This window comes from Taudactylus pleione, unplaced genomic scaffold, assembly GCF_031769625.1.
Source record: "Taudactylus pleione unplaced genomic scaffold, aTauple2 ptg000198l, whole genome shotgun sequence".
In the NCBI taxonomy this organism is placed as follows: Eukaryota; Metazoa; Chordata; class Amphibia; order Anura; family Myobatrachidae; genus Taudactylus; species Taudactylus pleione.
In genome coordinates, this window is record NW_028284600.1 from 12,378,667 (window position 1) to 12,397,163 (window position 18,497).

General features: G+C 49.2%; 1 protein-coding gene across 1 annotated transcript in view; it reads left to right on the plus strand.

Moving 5' to 3' along the window:
• LOC148518869 (alpha-2-macroglobulin-like) overlaps positions 1 to 18,497 on the plus strand; it is a 177,452-nt gene that overhangs the window by 133,351 nt on the left and 25,604 nt on the right. Inside the window, exons 27-28 of the mRNA XM_088476898.1 lie at positions 6,940 to 7,014; positions 8,269 to 8,431. Coding sequence (XP_088333024.1) covers positions 6,940 to 7,014; positions 8,269 to 8,431 — 238 coding nt within the window. The remainder of the gene's footprint in view (positions 1 to 6,939; positions 7,015 to 8,268; positions 8,432 to 18,497) is intronic.

Genomic DNA, 18,497 nt, shown 5'->3' on the forward strand with positions numbered 1-18,497 from the left:
CATGGACTCTTACTCTCCTGAATCACTTCGTTATCCAGCATCTGTCGAAGCATTGTCTTGACCTCCTGGTAAAGCTTTGGGGGAATAGGCCGGTATCTTTCGCGAATGGGTAAGGTGTCTCCCGTGCGAATCTCATGTTGTAAATCGTCCGTGTAGCCGAAATCTTCCTCATGTCTCGAAAAAGCTCTCCGACGTCTCCACAGCATCTGGTCCAACTTCTGCACCGTATCGGAGTCACAGTCAGCTAGCGAGACATCCATCTGCTCCCTTATTATCCCTCCGTTCCACTCTATACTTGGTTCCTCCTCCTGCTCGACCTGCACTGACATGGTCCATGATTCAGTGGCTTCTGACTGAAGCAAAATACTTTGGCCTCTGCGAACACCATCACCATCAATAGCTACCACTCGGGCAATTACAGCTCCTGCTGGGACACGCTGAATTTGTGCCCCTAAGTTACATATCCGGACCAACACCTTCCCTTCTTTGACTACTGACAAAGTTCTAGCCAGAACTATTCCGGACTCTATTCCGAAGAAGCCTGTGGGTTCTATCATTACCTCGAACCCGTCCAATCGCTGATGGGTACGCACCTCCAGGGGGAGTACTATCTCCTGACGAGGGGGTAGATCTATTCGTTGCCGATGGCTGGTTTTAATGAGGCCCAAAGATTCCTTTCCTTTTCCCTGGGCCCCACATCGCTGTCCCACCTGTTGAAAGGCTTGTTGAACCGGTCGTTGGACCCCCAAATGTCTCCAGTACCGAGGACCATTCTCTTGAAACAAAATTTGATCCAGGTCTTTCAATACGTTCATTCCAAGGATCACCGGTCCATGACTCAAACCTGCGCTACTGACCACAAGGAAACCTTTCTTCCCCAACTTTCGGCCACAAACTTCTATTTCCATCCAGACAACCCCTACCACCGGAATGGGGAGGTTGTTAGCTGCGGTGAGAGTGACCCAACTCTCCAAAACAGATTCCTTCAGGTGAGAATAATGTTTCAAGAGACAGTCCTCGGACATGGTGGTCACCTGAGATCCTGTATCCAACAAACACTGTTGATTTTTTCCCCCTAGGCATCCAACAACAATGGGACACTCCCCTACCAATTCAGCCGAGTTGACAATGGCTATCTCTCCACGTAACTCCCCCGCGGGTGGTCCCCTTACCGCGAGGGATTCTAGTTTAACTGGGGCTCAGAAATTGCCTCGGTACAATTCCGGGCAATGTGTCCAAACCGATTGCAATGGTAGCATCGGGGGCCCCTAGCTCCTCCTTGTCTAACTCCAACACCTCTTCCTCTGGATCCGTCCGACTCTCTGGGCCGGTACTCTTCTTCAGCTCTGCGGCCTCTTTGCCGGTATACTTCCTCTCTTAGCCGGGAAACCTCTTCTTTCATTTCCTGGGTTGCCTTAGCAAAAGCTGCTTTAAGATCTTGAACGCATGATTCCAAAGGGTTGGCCTCCCGGCCCATCACGGGAGCAGACGTCGGATGTACCCACTGTGGAGTAACAGCATATGGACCAAAATTTGCATCTCGGTCCCGGGACACAGCGTCTATCTGTATCTGATGAAAAGTCAGTTTGTCGTCTTGCGTGATTTTATCTAACAAAATCTGTCGCAACGGGACATTCCTCAACCCCATTGCAAATTGATCTCGTAACATCTGGCTGGTATTTGGAAGTGCACCCATCCCATCCGGATCGCGCCTTCTAATCTCGCCCATCAATTCTTGAAGTGCATTAGCAAACTGAGGAATGGACTCATCCTCTCTCTGGAACCGGTCAAACAACCGTTGTCGTAGGGTACCAGCCGATGACGTGTTCCCATAGAGATCCCCCAGAATCTTCAGTACCTTTTTCAGGGAATCGCGATCTTCTTCCGGTCTCAAGAGGATAGTACGTCTGGCTTCCCCTTCGAGGGAATTCAGAGCCAATTGGAGTTTTGACTCCGGAGACACCTTATATAGGAGGGCAATTCCCTCGAGTCGCGATTTCCAATCCTCCAACTGTAAATTGCGGCCATCGTACCGAGGCAAATGAGCGAGTGCAGGGCCTATGTTGACCCGTCCAGTTGCCCCCCTATTCTCTTCATCGTCTGACATCCTGCCGACTACGCCAAAATGTGAGCCCTAGCGATGTCTCGTCAGCCAACACTCACCACTTTTCCGCGGCAGAGTCCTAGAGCCTTCGTTCCCAAATTGCCAACTGATCTACGATCCGGATCCTCTTCACCGTTGTGTTTTCAGGTTCAAACCAGCCTGATGCTGTAAAAGAATGGGTTATTCAATAACAATCCTCCTATGCTTGGTGACACAATAACCGCTAGGGATGAATGCGACCTTCACCGGTTGGGTGAATGGTCATCATTGGCACGGGGCCTCAGCTACCCAGTTTTCACCTATACAGTGCTCACACACTCAGGTGTAGTTTGGATCTCACACCGTTGTGAAAGATCCCCTAACCGGTGTTCAAAGGAAGAACAGACAGAGGAAGAGAAAGTATAGGATGTTTGGATCTCTCACCGTTGTGAGAGATCCCCTATCGAACGCTCCAATGAAAGACAGACAGACACCGAGAGATACTCACACTAGCCCCCTTGTCACCTTGACGGGTCGTCCACCGCCCCTGAGAATCAAACAAAACAATCCCCCCCTTCCTTCACGGACAAACACGCAAGTAATGCTGTACCAACGGGGTTACCTCTTTGTATGCCCTGAAGCTTGAACCTTACTTCCAGAAACTTCCTCCGTGAACTCTCTGCTATAACGAGAAGATTCAGGGCAAACAACAAATAAACGTCTTCTTACACACTATATTAACTTGGCTTGGGGACAATACACCTCTAGCGGAAACACTCTTGTCTCAGCTGTCCCTCTCTTTCTCTTCCCGGCCGGCCGGCCCTGTCTGCGCCCTTCTATGAACACACCGCTGCCTTGACCTACTAGGCTAAATCTTCAGAGCTCCCCCTGCAGGGGTTCAGAACCGAAGCCGCACAGCCCCTTGCACTGACTCCCGAGAGGGCTTACTCAATAATCTATGCCCAGTATTCAACCTCACCCAGCTGGGGCTAACGCGAGTGATCCGAGCCTATTACTCGGATTACTTTATCCCTTGAACCGCTTATCAGCACTCTGTACCCAGTGGTACAGACCTCCAGCACCGGTCACTCTGTGGCACAGGTCCGCCGACCTGTGGATGATCGCTTTTGGTTCTTACCAGGATGCCTTTCACTTTAAACCCACCTTCCTTCGGCCGATCCCTAGGAATCTAGGCCTAACGCCCAGATCACTTTGGAGCTGGGCCACCACTAGTGAACCTAATGGTCTTTTAGTGAACTGGGCCTAATGCCCAGACCACCTTATATGTAGGGCTGCCTCTGAGGGTCGTTTTAGTGACCTGGGCCTAATGCCCAGACCACTTTATATGCAGGTCTACCAGAGGGTCGTTTCAGTGACCTGGGCCTAATGCCCAGACCACTTTATATGCAGGTCTGTCGCCTATTTGAGCCTAAACAACCTGGGCCTAATGCCCAGGTTGCTGACTGTAGAGCCTAAGGATTTGCCCTACAGGGCCTAATGCCCCCTGCTATCCCCGGGGCCTTGTGCCCCTCCTACGTGGCCACAGGCCTAGTGCCTGATGATACCCACGGGCCTTAAGCCCGACAACACTTGATGTACTTATTAAATATAAGTAAAGGTGGCCCACGGCCGCCTACCCTGTTCGTTGGGAGAGCCTGCAGTGGGGAACTTCGATAAGCTCTTTAACTTTCCTCCACTGCAGAGCTCTCCGGTCCTCAGCTTCGGCTCCGCTGACCGCCGCCCGCCGCCGTCTTCCTCCTCCAGCAACAGCGCCTCCGTCTTCAGCTGTTGAACACGGCGTCTTCCGGCGTTTTCCTGCGCCTCTGGAACTCTTCTCCTTCGTGGACGGTCTTCCTGGCTTGCTCTCCGCCGACGGACTGACTCGCCCCGCTCAGCGGCGCCTAATATATGGAGCCGCGAGGGGGCGGAGCCATGACGCGGCGAGCCACAATTGGCCCGCCGTGCCAGACTCGGATTGGCTGTCCGCCCGCGAGCCATTACTGGCTCGCCAGCGGCGCCAAATTCAAAATCCGCGCTGGTGGTTGGACGAGCTTGAATCTTTCCAGATGCAAGCTCGTCCAGCCTCGTCCTCCGCCGCCGCACCGCGCCGCCCGAACCGCCGACGCCTGCCCGTCCAGCGGTCACTGGATCTTGGGCCGGACCAGGCCCCGCACCGATGACCCCGCTCACAGGAGCGGCACCCGATATTCGGGAGGCTCCCGACCAAATCGGGAGGGTAGGCAAGCCTGGTGTAATATGTGTGTGCAATATAAATAACTATTTAGTTATTACAGTTGTTTATATAGCGCATACATACAGTATTCTGCAGCGCTTTACAGAGAATATTTGCCCACTCACATCAGTCCTGGCCCCAGTGGTGCTTACAATCTATGGGTCCGATTCAGAAATGGGCGCTAATGCAATCACAACCTCGATTTTGCACGGAACGCAGCTTTGATATGCTAATAGGTCCAAAGCTCACCTGAATATAAAGACGCCCACCGCTGCCTTCTCATATGCATCCGAGGTCACTTACCTGCGTAAATATCAGTAGCATTGAAGCACATTGAGCAGCCATCTTACCTTTGGGCAAACACTGCAGCTCTCATGCTGTGTATGTAATCACAGTGACTAATTTATGCATGCCCATGTAATGGCATTTAAATAGTAACACACACCTACGGTTTTCTGGCCACACCCCCCCCCCCCACGTTACCTCCACCAACTGCTGACTACCTGTCACTTACTTTGCGAATGGATCCTCTGTGCATGTGGAATTACAAGACAATGGCGGCGCAACTTATACACATGCGCAATGGCAAACAATCGCTCGATCTGTGTAAAAATCACCATTTTGTCCGTCTCTGGGTCAGGCCCTATACTGTATTTCCTATCACATGTACACACATATACACTTTGTTTTTGTCAGAAGCAACTTAATCTACCAGTATATTTTGGTTTGTGGGCGAAAACCAGAGCACCCTGTGGAAACCCAGGCAATATACAAAGTCCACACAGTTAGGGCTTTGGTGGGAATCAAACCCAATACCTCAGTAATGCTAACCACTCCGCCAACCATGCTGCCCCAGTATTAATATCAAAATAGTAAAAAAAATTTGCCAAGTTAAGAAATTAGTGACTTTATGGGCAAGCAGCACATATAGGTTGGAGTGAGCACCCCATAAAGCATGTACTGTAGCAGTAGTAGTTGGTGACTGAATACTTATATAAATCAGTATAATTTTCTAATGCAATATAAAGTAGTGCCACATTTTGGGGAGGAGTGCGCTTCTACACTGTCTCCTCTTAGTAATACACTCTGGGCACTAGGACCCAGAGTCAACTGGAGGCGCAACCTCCGATCTGAGGTGTCACTGAGCAGACGTGTAGTGCGCCACAGTGCCTAGGGCCTGATTCAGAGATGGAGCAGTTAGCATAGCTGAGGAAAAAGACATCTCCTGCCAGCATCTGCAATCCGAGTGCTGCATCTGAAAACAGTGTGTCGAATCACCATCCCAACCATTGGTCGCGATGGCCAGGGTCAGGAAGTCTGAGTCGGAAGATGCAGAACCTGTCCCGATACTCCCTGAAATGGTGACACGCAGCTGTGGGTGTGCAAAAATTATGCTGATGCATCAGTGGCCAGGATTTGTAATGAGACGCCCACTGGAGCCATCGCAGCTGTCCGCAACTGAGTGAGTCTATAGTCTCTCAGAATGGCTGCCGTAACTGAGATGCCAGAGCCATGTTTCTTGTGTACAGGATCGCAGACAGAGGATGTGACACGGCCCCTAAACGGTCGAGACACGCCTGTGTTTTCAACCGACACTCCTTGTTGACTCCACCCAAACGTTACCTGCCTGTCAATCACACTCTTAATAAAGACTCACAGCGTGTGACTATGGTAATGTACTTGGATGCATGCGTAGTGCGACTTAGACACGTGCACAGTGGGAAAAAAAATGCTCCATTTGTGAAAACATCGGCAGAGTGTACGACTCTGAATCAGGCCCTTACTTCTCTGAGTGAGACCTGTATAACACTGCCATTAGTCTGCCAGTGACCACCGCTGTGTATACTTTGACCACCGCTGTGTATACTGAGCACCTCTATTTAAACGGCATACCGCTGTTTAACCCTGTGTGTTACCTCTGTTACCAATAAACCTGCAAGCCTGGTTAAGGCTCTCCTTGTGTGGACTAACCTCCATTTTACACCCGCTGGTACCTATTGCAACCACCCAGGTCATATCAATGGGTTACATCAATACCACATTGCGACATATAAGAATACAGTACCACTGAAAACATATTTCAGGGGAGAGGGGGTCACAAGTACAGTAGCTTATCTGTTATTAACCATGCAAATGAGGAACTTGCTCTGTAGATGTTTACTAAGAGGCAATATGGGTGGGATGTACTAAAGTAGGAAATGCGGTCAATTCAGAGGTTTTGCCACATATCCCATATGTACTAAGGACCAGAATGCATCTTCCCAATGGGTAATGCCAGCTTCAGGTGGCATTACCCAATAGAAGCCTATGGGCTTCTATTTGGGACGCCCCCACTGAAAAGGGTTCCAATCGGATCCCTCCCTTCTCTCCCCACAGCCGGCATCCTTCTGTGAATGTGCAACAGGATGCCAGAGGGACTTCTGGGTGTTAGTTCCTCTGTCTGGGGGCATCGCAAAGGACATCTCTTATCAGGAGAGCTGACCTTTGTGATATTCTAAGTACATACCGCTGTAATTAGCCGCGGTACGTAAGCGAAGAGAGGCGGGATGTACAGCATCGCAGGTTGTGATGTTCTGAAATCTAACTCATGTCCTTTTTTTTCATTAACTTTTTGTTTTTGTAGGGAGGAGTGGATGATGAAACCACATTGTCTGCATACATTACCATTGCTTTACTGGAATATCCATTTCCTGTCACGGTATTTGCACAGAATATTATTTCTATATTATTCAGTTTGCAATAGAATATAAAACAATCACATAATTCTATTCACGGAATTGAGGAAAGGCGGCAGTCATTGGCCGACCAGAGAGAATGTGTAAGGAAATGAGGTTGGAGATGTATGGAGCTGTGGAGTTGGAGAGGGCCTTGTACAGTATGTGATGGTTAGGAGTTTGAAGAGGATTCTGCAGGGGAAGGGAAGCCAGTGAAGGGCTTGGCAGAGAAGGGAGGCTGATGTGGAGTGGCGGGAGAGGAAGATAAGTCGAGCTGCAGCATTGAGTACAGATTGGAGAGGAACAAGGGAGTCCAGTGAGGAAAAGGTTGCAGTAGTCAATGTGAGACAATGGTTATGGTGGCATTCTCCGAGAGGAAGGGTCTGATACGAGCAATGATGCAGAGTTGGAACTGACAGGATAGGGCAAGAGATTGAATGTGGAGGGTGAAGGAGATGGAAGAGTCGAGAATGACTCCCTGACAGGAGTGGGAATCGGTATCAAATCACGACAGCGGCTGGCCGACATGGCAGAAAATCCCGATCGTCCCAAGGTAAGTATTAACTAACTTAACCTCCCCCCCTAACCCTAACCCTCCTTAGGGGTGCCTAACCCTAACCTTCCCCCCAGTGCCTAACCCTAATCCCCCCCTCTAATTGCCTAAACCTAATCCCCCCTTCCCCGCCACCTAAACCTAAGTCCCCCGGGGGGGTGCCTAACCCTAAATCCCCCTGGGAGCCCTAAACCTAGCAACACGTGGCTGTCCGCAGCGGCGCCCGGCATCACTTCACAGGCATCTAGATTTAGACGCCTGTCATTTAACCCTCGCCGGGATAAAGCAGTCGGGAAGCCGGCCGTTGGGATTACGTCCGCCGGCTTCCCAACTGCATACTCAGGAGAGGATAGGGCAAGAGATTGAATGTTGGTGGTGAAGGAGAGGGAAGAGTCGAGAATGACTCCCTGGCAGCTGAGTTGTGGAACAGTGTAGATAGTGGTGGTGTTGACAATGGTAGAGAGGAGACTGTAGATGGAGGGGAGACAATGACTTCAGTTTTGGCCATGTTGATTTTGAGAAAGCATCCAGGAGAAGATGGCAGAGTGGCAACTGGACACCCGAGAGAAGAGGGAAGGGGTGAGATCAGGAGAGAAGAGGTTGAGTGTCATCAGCATAGAGATTCCAGAGTTATCTACTGTATATGCACAGAATAGTCATGTAAGGTTAATAATTTTCTTCACAGGACACAGTAGTGCGAAACTCGTTGTTCTGTTTGGAGAACGCAATGAATGGTAAAAACAGTGTCTACACGCAAGCCTTAATGGCTTACGCTTTTACTCTTGCGGGAAAAATGGAACTTCGCTCTCGGCTCCTTCAGTCTCTGGATGAACAGGCCATCAAGAAAGGTGAGATAAAGTCATATTAAAAGCAGAGAATGTTACAGTATTCAGTACATTTTAGCCATTTTTTAGTATCGGATTTCTTCAACATACTGGGGCTAATCATTTAAATTAAAGAACATATATTCAAAAGACGAGGCAACAGTGAACAATATGACATTAAATACCAACCAATCAGCTTCTAATCATAATTTATCTAGCACAGTCTTTGAAATGACAGTTACAAGCTGATTGGGAGCTTTGGGCAACTTCTCCACTTTATCTCTCTCTAAGGTTTGATACTTATCCCCTTAAATGTAACTAAAGTCAAGTAATAGAAATCTTGTGGTAGATGTATTTATAGAGAACTAAGCTATGATGTAGTATATGCTTTCATCTTCATGATGTGTCTTTGCCAGGGGCATATTTAGAGAGGAGGGGGCCCGTGTTCACTCACCATCCGGGGCCTCCTCCTCTCTCTCTGGCGTCCACGGCGTACTGACGGGAACAGTAGACTCTGGGCACTAGTCTGTGCCCGGAATCTATTGCGCATGCGCAGGACACAGGGAAAATGGCTCGGTAGCCATTTTTCCCGGCGATCTCCCTACTGCGCATGCGCAGAACACCGGGAAAGTGGATGCTGCAGCCATTTTACAGGCGTTCTGTATAGCGCCTCTGCAGCTGACGTGGGACTTCGGAGAGAAAAGTATTAGGAAGTATGGCTGCACGGTGTGCAGTGTGGGCCCCCTGGACTTAGGGGCCTGTGTGCCCCACACACCCTGCACCCATTATAGATACGCCCCTGGTCCTTGCTCATCTAGCCTCATGCAGAGCGATATGCCTGGCGTGAATGAGCCATTAGGTCTCATGGAACTCTGGCCCTGATTCAGAGCCGGTCGCTCTGACAGAGCGCTCGCTCTGAATCAGGGCCGGTCACCCACAGCTATAGCGAGCGGCCAGGATGATGGTTGCGATGGTCAAGACCATCGCGACCATCGGGCTTGTGACGAGACCCTTGTGGTAGGGTCTCGTTGCCGCAAGTCCCAGAGAGATTTCGGCTCTAACAGAGCCGGAATCTCTCCACTGACATCACTTGTGATGTCAGTGGGGCCGACCCCAAATGGCAGCCATCCCCCCCGGCCCGCCTACCAAAGAGGGCGTGCTGTCACTCAACATCGACAGCACACCCCCTTTGGTGCGAGACCCGGAGCGACGGATTGCCCGTCGCTATCCGGGTCTCGCGCATACGCATGATGGACCCGGCTCCGTCGTGCGCATGCGCTCTGGGCCACCATCGATCCAGTTGCGAGTGCTCAGCGCTTGCGACCGGGTCTGAATCAGGCCCTCTGCTAGTGTTGGGCATCTTTTCTTGCTGAAAATGTGTCTAAGTCGCAATGTGCAACTAGGATGCACCAGGAGACTGTGCTGATTAATTTGATATGCGACACCTGTATATCTGTGTGCGAATGAGTCTGTAACAGAACTGCAGCTGCTGATTCGTACCACTTTGCATGCTAATTCAGAGTCTCAGTGGATTCATTTGATATTCCACACTTGTGATTCTATGTGCGACTAACAGTCTCTCGGTGCGTCCTAGTCGCATCGCTTTGCTATTTAGACACACTTTCAGCAAAAAAGACGCCGGGTCCTAGCAGAGTCTCACGGGACCAGGCGCACCAAGAGGGGCTGTTTGGTTCGACTGCAGCAAGGAAGAGTGAGGACACCTCTGTAATTATTTGAACAGCACAGATTCAGGCGACTGAGACAAAATATAAAAGTGGGTGATTGTTGATATTTTTCAAATCTCCCATTAGAGTTAATGCACATACAGTACTGGGATTATTAAGTAGGGATAATGGAATGTGGTATACTGTAATGAGCAGTTTTGCAGTGGTTCGTGATATAACAAAATTGAATTGTACAGGATTATTTTAAGAAACTTGGAGAAGCTGCATGGAGGGCTGGTTTCTTCATTTTACAGATACAGTAAGCACACGTCTTTTTTGAGATACACACTGCCTACCTTGTATTCTTTGTTGGGTTAGAGGTGCTACAAACACATCCTTCTTTCTGTACTTTCAGTGAGATGTATTTTGCACCTTTCAGTTGTGAGTTGAAGTGTAAGAGGTCAATTATTCAAAAATTGTTCCCCCCCAGATGCCCTGAATTAGGCGCCTGTTTATCTCACACGTGAGCACCTATGATTGGATGTGCACACCATGTGGGCCTGATTCAGAGCCGCTCGTAAGCGGCCGCTTGCTCGCTCCGAGCGATGGACGCACATCTGCGCATGCATATGGGTCGTAATGCGCATGCGCCAACCAGTCAGTGCAGTCGGAAATCGTGTGCTTGCAAAATAGCGAGTGCCTGCTAATTTGAGTGACAGGATGAGGCGTTTGTGGGTGGTAACAGGGGAAGGTGCTTGAAAACGGGGAGTGGAGATCCGAACGCAGGCGTGCCAAAAGGTCAAAACGGGCATTTTAAGGGTGTGCATAATTAACAAAGCAGTGTCATCGACCACGTCACTTGGTTGTCTTTTAGCCTGAACTGCTCGCATGATTGCGGTAGGAAAATGTTACCACAAGAATAGCGAGTAGTTCATGCGCCTTTCGATGTACTCGATTAATCAAATAAATAGCGGAGATGACGTAGGATACGAGCGGCCAAGGGGCGTTTTTACAAAATAGCGAGCGCATGTTTTGGACGCTCGTTCAGACATAGAGGCGTCAACAGACCGCAAATAGCGAGCGCTCAATTTAAATAGCCAGCCCCTTTTTCTGAACGAGCGAGCGCAAATAGCGTCCGGCTCTGAATGAGGTCCTGTATTCTCTATTATTACAGTCTCTCCTTAGGCGAACTGAACTATTAAATCCAGGCCTGTCTGAGTAGCATTGCCAAGGCTTTTCCCTGGTTGCTGTGTTCCCTGCTGAAATTTCCCTGCTGATTCTTTGGGTACAGACTCATCTTGTGACTATGTTTATCTGCCAGTGATCATGACTTTGGCTTGGTTTACCTTCTACGACTCTTTTCTGCCTGTCTTTTAAACTGTAAGGATGGCTATGCACTAGGGGTGTGCACCGGCCACTTTTCGTGTTTTGTGTTTTGGTTTTGGATCTGGATCTTTCTTCGTGTTTTGGATCTGGATTGGTTTTGCCAAAACCACCCTTCCGTGTTTTGGGTTCTGGGTTTTGTGTTTTGGATCTGTATTTTTTTTTTAAAAAGCATAAAAACAGCTAAAATCACAGAATTTGTTGGTTTCTCTGCTCCTATGCTATTATTAACCTCAATAACCTTAATTTCCACTCATTTCCAGTCTATTCTGAACACCTCACACCTCACAATAGTGTTTTCATGTCCAAAAGGTTGCACCGAGGTAGCTGGATGACTATGCTAAGCGACACGAGTGGGCGGCACAAACACGTGACCCATCTAGGAGTGACACTGCAGTGGCAGACAGGATGGCAGTTAGAAAAACTAGGCCCCAAACTGTACATAATGCAAAGAAAAAAAAGAAGTGCAAGATGGAATTGTCCTTGGGCCCTCCCACCCACCCTTATGTTGTATAAACAGGACATGCACACTTTAACAAATCAATCATTTCAGCGCCAGGGTCTGCCACACAACTGTGGCTGAAATGATTGGTTCGTTTGGGCCCCCACAAAACAAGCTGGCAATTAATGTGTCCCTGCACAAACTGGCTCTACGGAGGCAAGATGTCATCCTCATCCTCCTCATCCACCGATTCCTCACCCTCTTCAGTGTGTACATCCTCATCCTCACAAAGTATTAACTCGTCCCCACTTGAATCCACCACCACAGGTCCCTCTGTACCTTCTGGAGGCTGGTCTCCCTGGAAGAGCTGATAATTCATTTTGATGAACATCATCTTCTCCACATTCTGTGGAAGCAACCTCCTACGCCTTTCGCTGACAAGGTTCCCGGCTGCACTAAACACTCTTTCGGAGTACACACTGGAGGGGGGGCAACTCAGGTAAAATAGAGCCAGCTTGTACAGGGGCCTCCAAATTGCCTCTTTTTCCTGCCAGTACAGGTATGGACTGTCTGACATGCCTACTTGGATGCTGTCACCGATGTAATCCTCCACCATTCTGTCAATGGTGACAGTATCATATGCAGTGACAGTAGACATGTCAGAAATTGTTGCCAGGTCCTTCAGTCCGGACCAGATGTCCAAACTTGGTCCTGCCTGCCCTGCATCACCGCCAGCGGGTTGCTTAGGATACCTAAGTTTTTTCCTGGCAGCCCCAGTTGCGGGAGAAAATGAAGAAGGAGCCGTTGACGTGTCACGTTCCGCTTCAGCTGACAGTGTGTTCACCAGCAGGTCTTTGCACCTCTGCAGGCTTGTGTCGGCCGGAAAGAGAGACACCACATAGGCTTTAAACCTAGGATCAAGCACGGTGGCCAAAATGTAGTGGTCTGATTTCAACAGATTGACCACCCTGGAATCCTGGCAAAGCGAATGAAGGGCTTCATCCACAAGTCCCACATGCCGAGCGGAATCGCTCCATCTTAGCTCCTCCTTCACTTTCTCCAGCTGCTTCTGCAAAAGCCTGATGAGGGGAATGACCTGACTCAAGCTGGCTGTGTCTGAACTGACTTCACGTGTGGCAAGTTCGAAGGGCTGGAGAACCTTGCACAACACGGAAATCATTCTCCACTGCGCTTGAGTCAGGTGCATACCCCCTCCTTTGCCTATGTCATAGGTGGATGTATAGGCTTGTATGGCCTTTTGCTGCTCCTCCATCCTCTGAAGCATATAGAGGGTTGAGTTCCACCGCGTCACAACCTCTTGCTTCAGGTGATGGCGGGGCAGGTTCAAGAGTGTTTGCTGGCGCTCCAGTCTTCGGCACGCAGTCGCTGAATGGCGAAAGTGGCCAGAAATTTTTCGGGCCACCCAAAGCGTCTCCTGCACGCCCCTGTCGCTTTTCAGAAAATTCTGCACCACCAAGTTTATTGTGTGAGCAAAACATGGGATGTGCTGGAATTTGCCCAGATGTAATGCCCGCACAATATTGGTGGCGTTGTCAGATATCACAAATCCCCAGGAGAGTCTAAGTGGGGTAAGCCACTGGGCGATGATTTCCCTCAGTTTCTCTAAGAGGTTGTCGGCGGTGTGCCTCTTACTGAAACCGGTGATACACAGCGTAGCCTGCCTTGTAACGAGCTGGCGTTTCTGAGATGCTGCTACTGGTGACGCTGCTGCTGTTGCTGCGTAAGGTGATACATCTACCCAGTGGGCTGTCACAGTCATATAGTCCTTAGTCTGCCCTGTTCCACTTGTCCACATGTCCGTGGTTAAGTGGACATTGTGTACAACGGCATTTTTCAGGACACTGAGGACACTTTTTCTGACGTTTCTGTACAGTCTCGGTATCGCCTGCCTAGTGAAGTGGAATCTAGACGGGATTTGGAACCGGGGACACACTACCTCCATCAATTGTCTAAATCCCACTGCACTAATGGCGGATACCGGACGCACGTCTAACACCAACATAGCAGTCAAGGCCTCAGTTATACGTTTTGCTTCAGGATGACTGCTGTCGTACTTCATCCTCCTCGCTAAGGACTGTTGGAGGGTCAATTGTTTAGTAAAAGTAGTGGTGTTCCTACTTCCTCTCTGGGATGATGAACGACTCCCAGCAGCAGCAACAGCAGCAGCGGCAGCAGTAGGCGTAGCAATGCAGGATCCTCCAGAGGAATCCCGGATAGGAGAGTCAGTCATGCCAGTGACATGGCCTGCAGGACTACTTCCGATCCTGACTAAGGAGGAAATTGACGAGGAGGGAGTTGACGGTGTGGTTTGCAGGCGCTTGGATACAACAGGACAACGGGATTTAGGTGTCCCTGGACTGCTTACGGTCTTAGCCAAAGTTTCTGAACTTGACAGTAACTTTTTATGAACGCGCTGCAGGTGCCGTATAAGGGAGGATGTTCCTAGGTGGTTGACGTCCCTACCCCTACTTATTTCACCTTTACATATGGTACATATGGCAAGACAGTTGTTGTCCGGATTTGGATAGAAATATTGCCAGACCAAAGAGGTGGAATGTTTGGTCTTCTGCCCAGGCATGACCGTGATGGGCTTTTTCATCCCACGGACAACAACTGTCTCCCCCGGAGCCTGATTTAAACAAACCACATCACCATCAGAATCCTCCTCGCCAACTTCCTCCTCAGCGCCAGCTACACCAGTATCCTCATCCTGTTGTACTTCAACAGTGACATCTTCAATTGGCATATCAGCAAGTGGACTGTGGGTGCTCCTTTCAGCACTTGCAGGGGGCGTGCAAATGGTGGAAAGAGCCACCTCTTCCCGTCCAGTGCTGGGAAGGTCAGGCATCGCAACCACCACCACACTTGGACTCTCCTTGGGGATTTGTGATATCTTCTTAGAAAGCACAGTTCTTCGCTGTGCTTTTGCCAGCTTAACTCTTTTGATTTTTTTAGTGGGAGGAGGGCTTCCATCGTCATGTGAAGCTGAACCACTAGTCATGAACATACTAGGGATCGACCTTAGCCGTTCCTTGCCACTCCGTGTCGTAAATGGCATATTGGCAAGTTTACGTTTCTCTTCAGCTGATTTAAATGTCTTTTTCAAGGTCATTTTCCTGAACTTTGCCATTTGGGATTGTATGTGCCCTCTACTATGACATTGGGCATCGGCCTTGGCAGACGACGTTGATGGCATGTTATCGTCTATGTCATGACTAGTGGCAGCAGCTTCAGCACTAGGAGGAAGTGGTTCTTGATCTTTCTCTATTTTATTTTTATCGGAGAAAGTTTGGTCCTCCATTTATGTTATATCGATTTGATATATACGTGCGGCTAAACACAGAAAATAATTTTTTTTTTGGTTTGGACTGGAGTGTACTTTGGGGGTTACAGCACCCTTTAATGGTCAAGCCAGCCGGCCCTTATGACACAGGCGCACTCTTGGCACTACTTTGTTGATGCACGTGCGGCTACTGCGCACACAATTTACAAACACAGAAAATTATTTTTTTTTTGGTTTGGACTGGAGTGTACTTTGGGGGTTACAGCACCCTTTAATTGTCAAGCCAGCCGGCCCTTTACTTATGACACAGGCGCACGCTTGGCACTACTTTGTTGATGCACGTGCGGCTACTGCGCACACAATTCACAAACACAGAAAATAATTTTTTTTTGGTTTGGACTGGAGTGTACTTTCGGGGGTTACAGCACCCTTTAACGGCCAAGCCAGCCGGCCCTTTACTTATGACACAGGCGCACGCTTGGCACTACTTTGTTGATGCACGTGCGGCTACTGCGCACACAATTCACAAACACAGAAAATAATTTTTTTTTTGGTTTGGACTGGAGTGTACTTTGGGGGTTACAGCACCCTTTAATTGTCAAGCCAGCCGGCCCTTTACTTATGACACAGGCGCACGCTTGGCACTACTTTGTTGATGCACGTGCGGCTACTGCGCACACAATTCACAAACACAGAAAATAATTTTTTTTTTGGTTTGGACTGGAGTGTACTTTCGGGGGTTACAGCACCCTTAACGGTCAAGCCAGCCGGCCCTTTACTTATGACACAGGCGCACGCTTGGCACTACTTTGTTGATGCACGTGCGGCTACTGCGCACACAATTCACAAACACAGAAAATAATTTTTTTTTTGGTTTGGAGTGGACTGGAGTGTACTTTGGGGGTTACAGCACCCTTTAATTGTCAAGCCAGCCGGCCCTTTACTTATGACACAGGCGCACGCTTGGCACTACTTTGTTGATGCACGTGCGGCTACTGCGCACACAATTCACAAACACAGAAAATAATTTTTTTTTGGGTTTGGACTGGAGTGTACTTTCGGGGGTTACAGCACCCTTAACGGTCAAGCCAGCCGGCCCTTTACTTATGACACAGGCGCACGCTTGGCACTACTTTGTTGATGCACGTGCGGCTACTGCGCACACAATTCACAAACACAGAAAATAATTTTTTTTTTGGTTTGGACTGGAGTGTACTTTCGGGGGTTACAGCACCCTTAACGGTCAAGCCAGCCGGCCCTTTACTTATGACACAGGCGCACGCTTGGCACTACTTTGTTGATGCACGTGCGGCTACTGCGCACACAATTCACAAACACAGAAAATAATTTTTTTTTGGTTTGGACTGGAGTGTACTCTCGGGGGTTACAGCACCCTTAACGGTCAAGCCAGCCGGCCCTTTACTTATGACACAGGCGCACGCTTGGCACTACTTTGTTGATGCACGTGCGGCTACTGCGCACACAATTCACAAACACAGAAAATAATTTTTTTTTGGTTTGGACTGGAGTGTACTTTCGGGGGTTACAGCACCCTTTAACGGTCAAGCCAGCCGGCCCTTTACTTATGACACAGGCGCACGCTTGGCACTACTTTGTTGATGCACGTGCGGCTACTGCGCACACAATTCACAAACACAGAAAATAATTTTTTTTTTGGTTTGGACTGGAGTGTACTTTGGGGGTTACAGCACCCTTTAACGGTCAAGCCAGCCGGCCCTTTACTTATGACACAGGCGCACGCTTGGCACTACTTTGTTGATGCACGTGCGGCTACTGCGCACACAATTCACAAACACAGAAAATAATTTTTTTTTTGGTTTGGACTGGAGTGTACTTTCGGGGGTTACAGCACCCTTAACGGTCAAGCCAGCCGGCCCTTTACTTATGACACAGGCGCACGCTTGGCACTACTTTGTTGATGCACGTGCGGCTACTGCGCACACAATTCACAAACACAGAAAATAATTTTTTTTGGGGTTTGGACTGGAGTGTACTCTCGGGGGTTACAGCACCCTTAACGGTCAAGCCAGCCGGCCCTTTACTTATGACACAGGCGCACGCTTGGCACTACTTTGTTGATGCACGTGCGGCTACTGCGCACACAATTCACAAACACAGAAAATAATTTTTCTTTTGGTTTGGACTGGAGTGTACTTTGGGGGTTACAGCACCCTTTAACGGTCAAGCCAGCCGGCCCTTTACTTATGACACAGGCGCACGCTTGGCACTACTTTGTTGATGCACGTGCGGCTACTGCGCACACAATTCACAAACACAGAAAATAATTTTTTTTGGGGTTTGGACTGGAGTGTACTTTCGGGGGTTACAGCACCCTTAACGGTCAAGCCAGCCGGCCCTTTACTTATGACACAGGCGCACGCTTGGCACTACTTTGTTGATGCACGTGCGGCTACTGCGCACACAATTCACAAACACAGAAAATAATTTTTTTTTTGGTTTGGACTGGAGTGTACTCTCGGGGGTTACAGCACCCTTAACGGTCAAGCCAGCCGGCCCTTTACTTATGACACAGGCGCACGCTTGGCACTACTTTGTTGATGCACGTGCGGCTACTGCGCACACAATTCACAAACACAGAAAATAATTTTTTTTTGGTTTGGACTGGAGTGTACTTTCGGGGGTTACAGCACCCTTTAACGGTCAAGCCAGCCGGCCCTTTACTTATGACACAGGCGCACGCTTGGCACTACTTTGTTGATGCACGTGCGGCTACTGCGCACACAATTCACAAACACAGAAAATAATTTTTTTTTTGGTTTGGACTGGAGTGTACTTTGGGGGTTACAGCACCCTTTAACGGTCAAGCCAGCCGGCCCTTTACTTATGACACAGGCGCACGCTTGGCACTACTTTGTTGATGCACGTGCGGCTACTGCGCACACAATTCACAAACACAGAAAATAATTTTTTTTTTGGTTTGGACTGGAGTGTACTTTCGGGGGTTACAGCACCCTTAACGGTCAAGCCAGCCGGCCCTTTACTTATGACACAGGTGCACGCTTGGCACTACTTTGTTGATGCACGTGCGGCTACTGCGCACACAATTCACAAACACAGAAAATAATTTTTTTTTTGGTTTGGACTGGAGTGTACTTTCGGGGGTTACAGCACCCTTAACGGTCAAGCCAGCCGGCCCTTTACTTATGACACAGGCGCACGCTTGGCACTACTTTGTTGATGCACGTGCGGCTACTGCGCACACAATTCACAAACACAGAAAATAATTTATTTTTGGTTTGGAGTGGAGTGTACTTT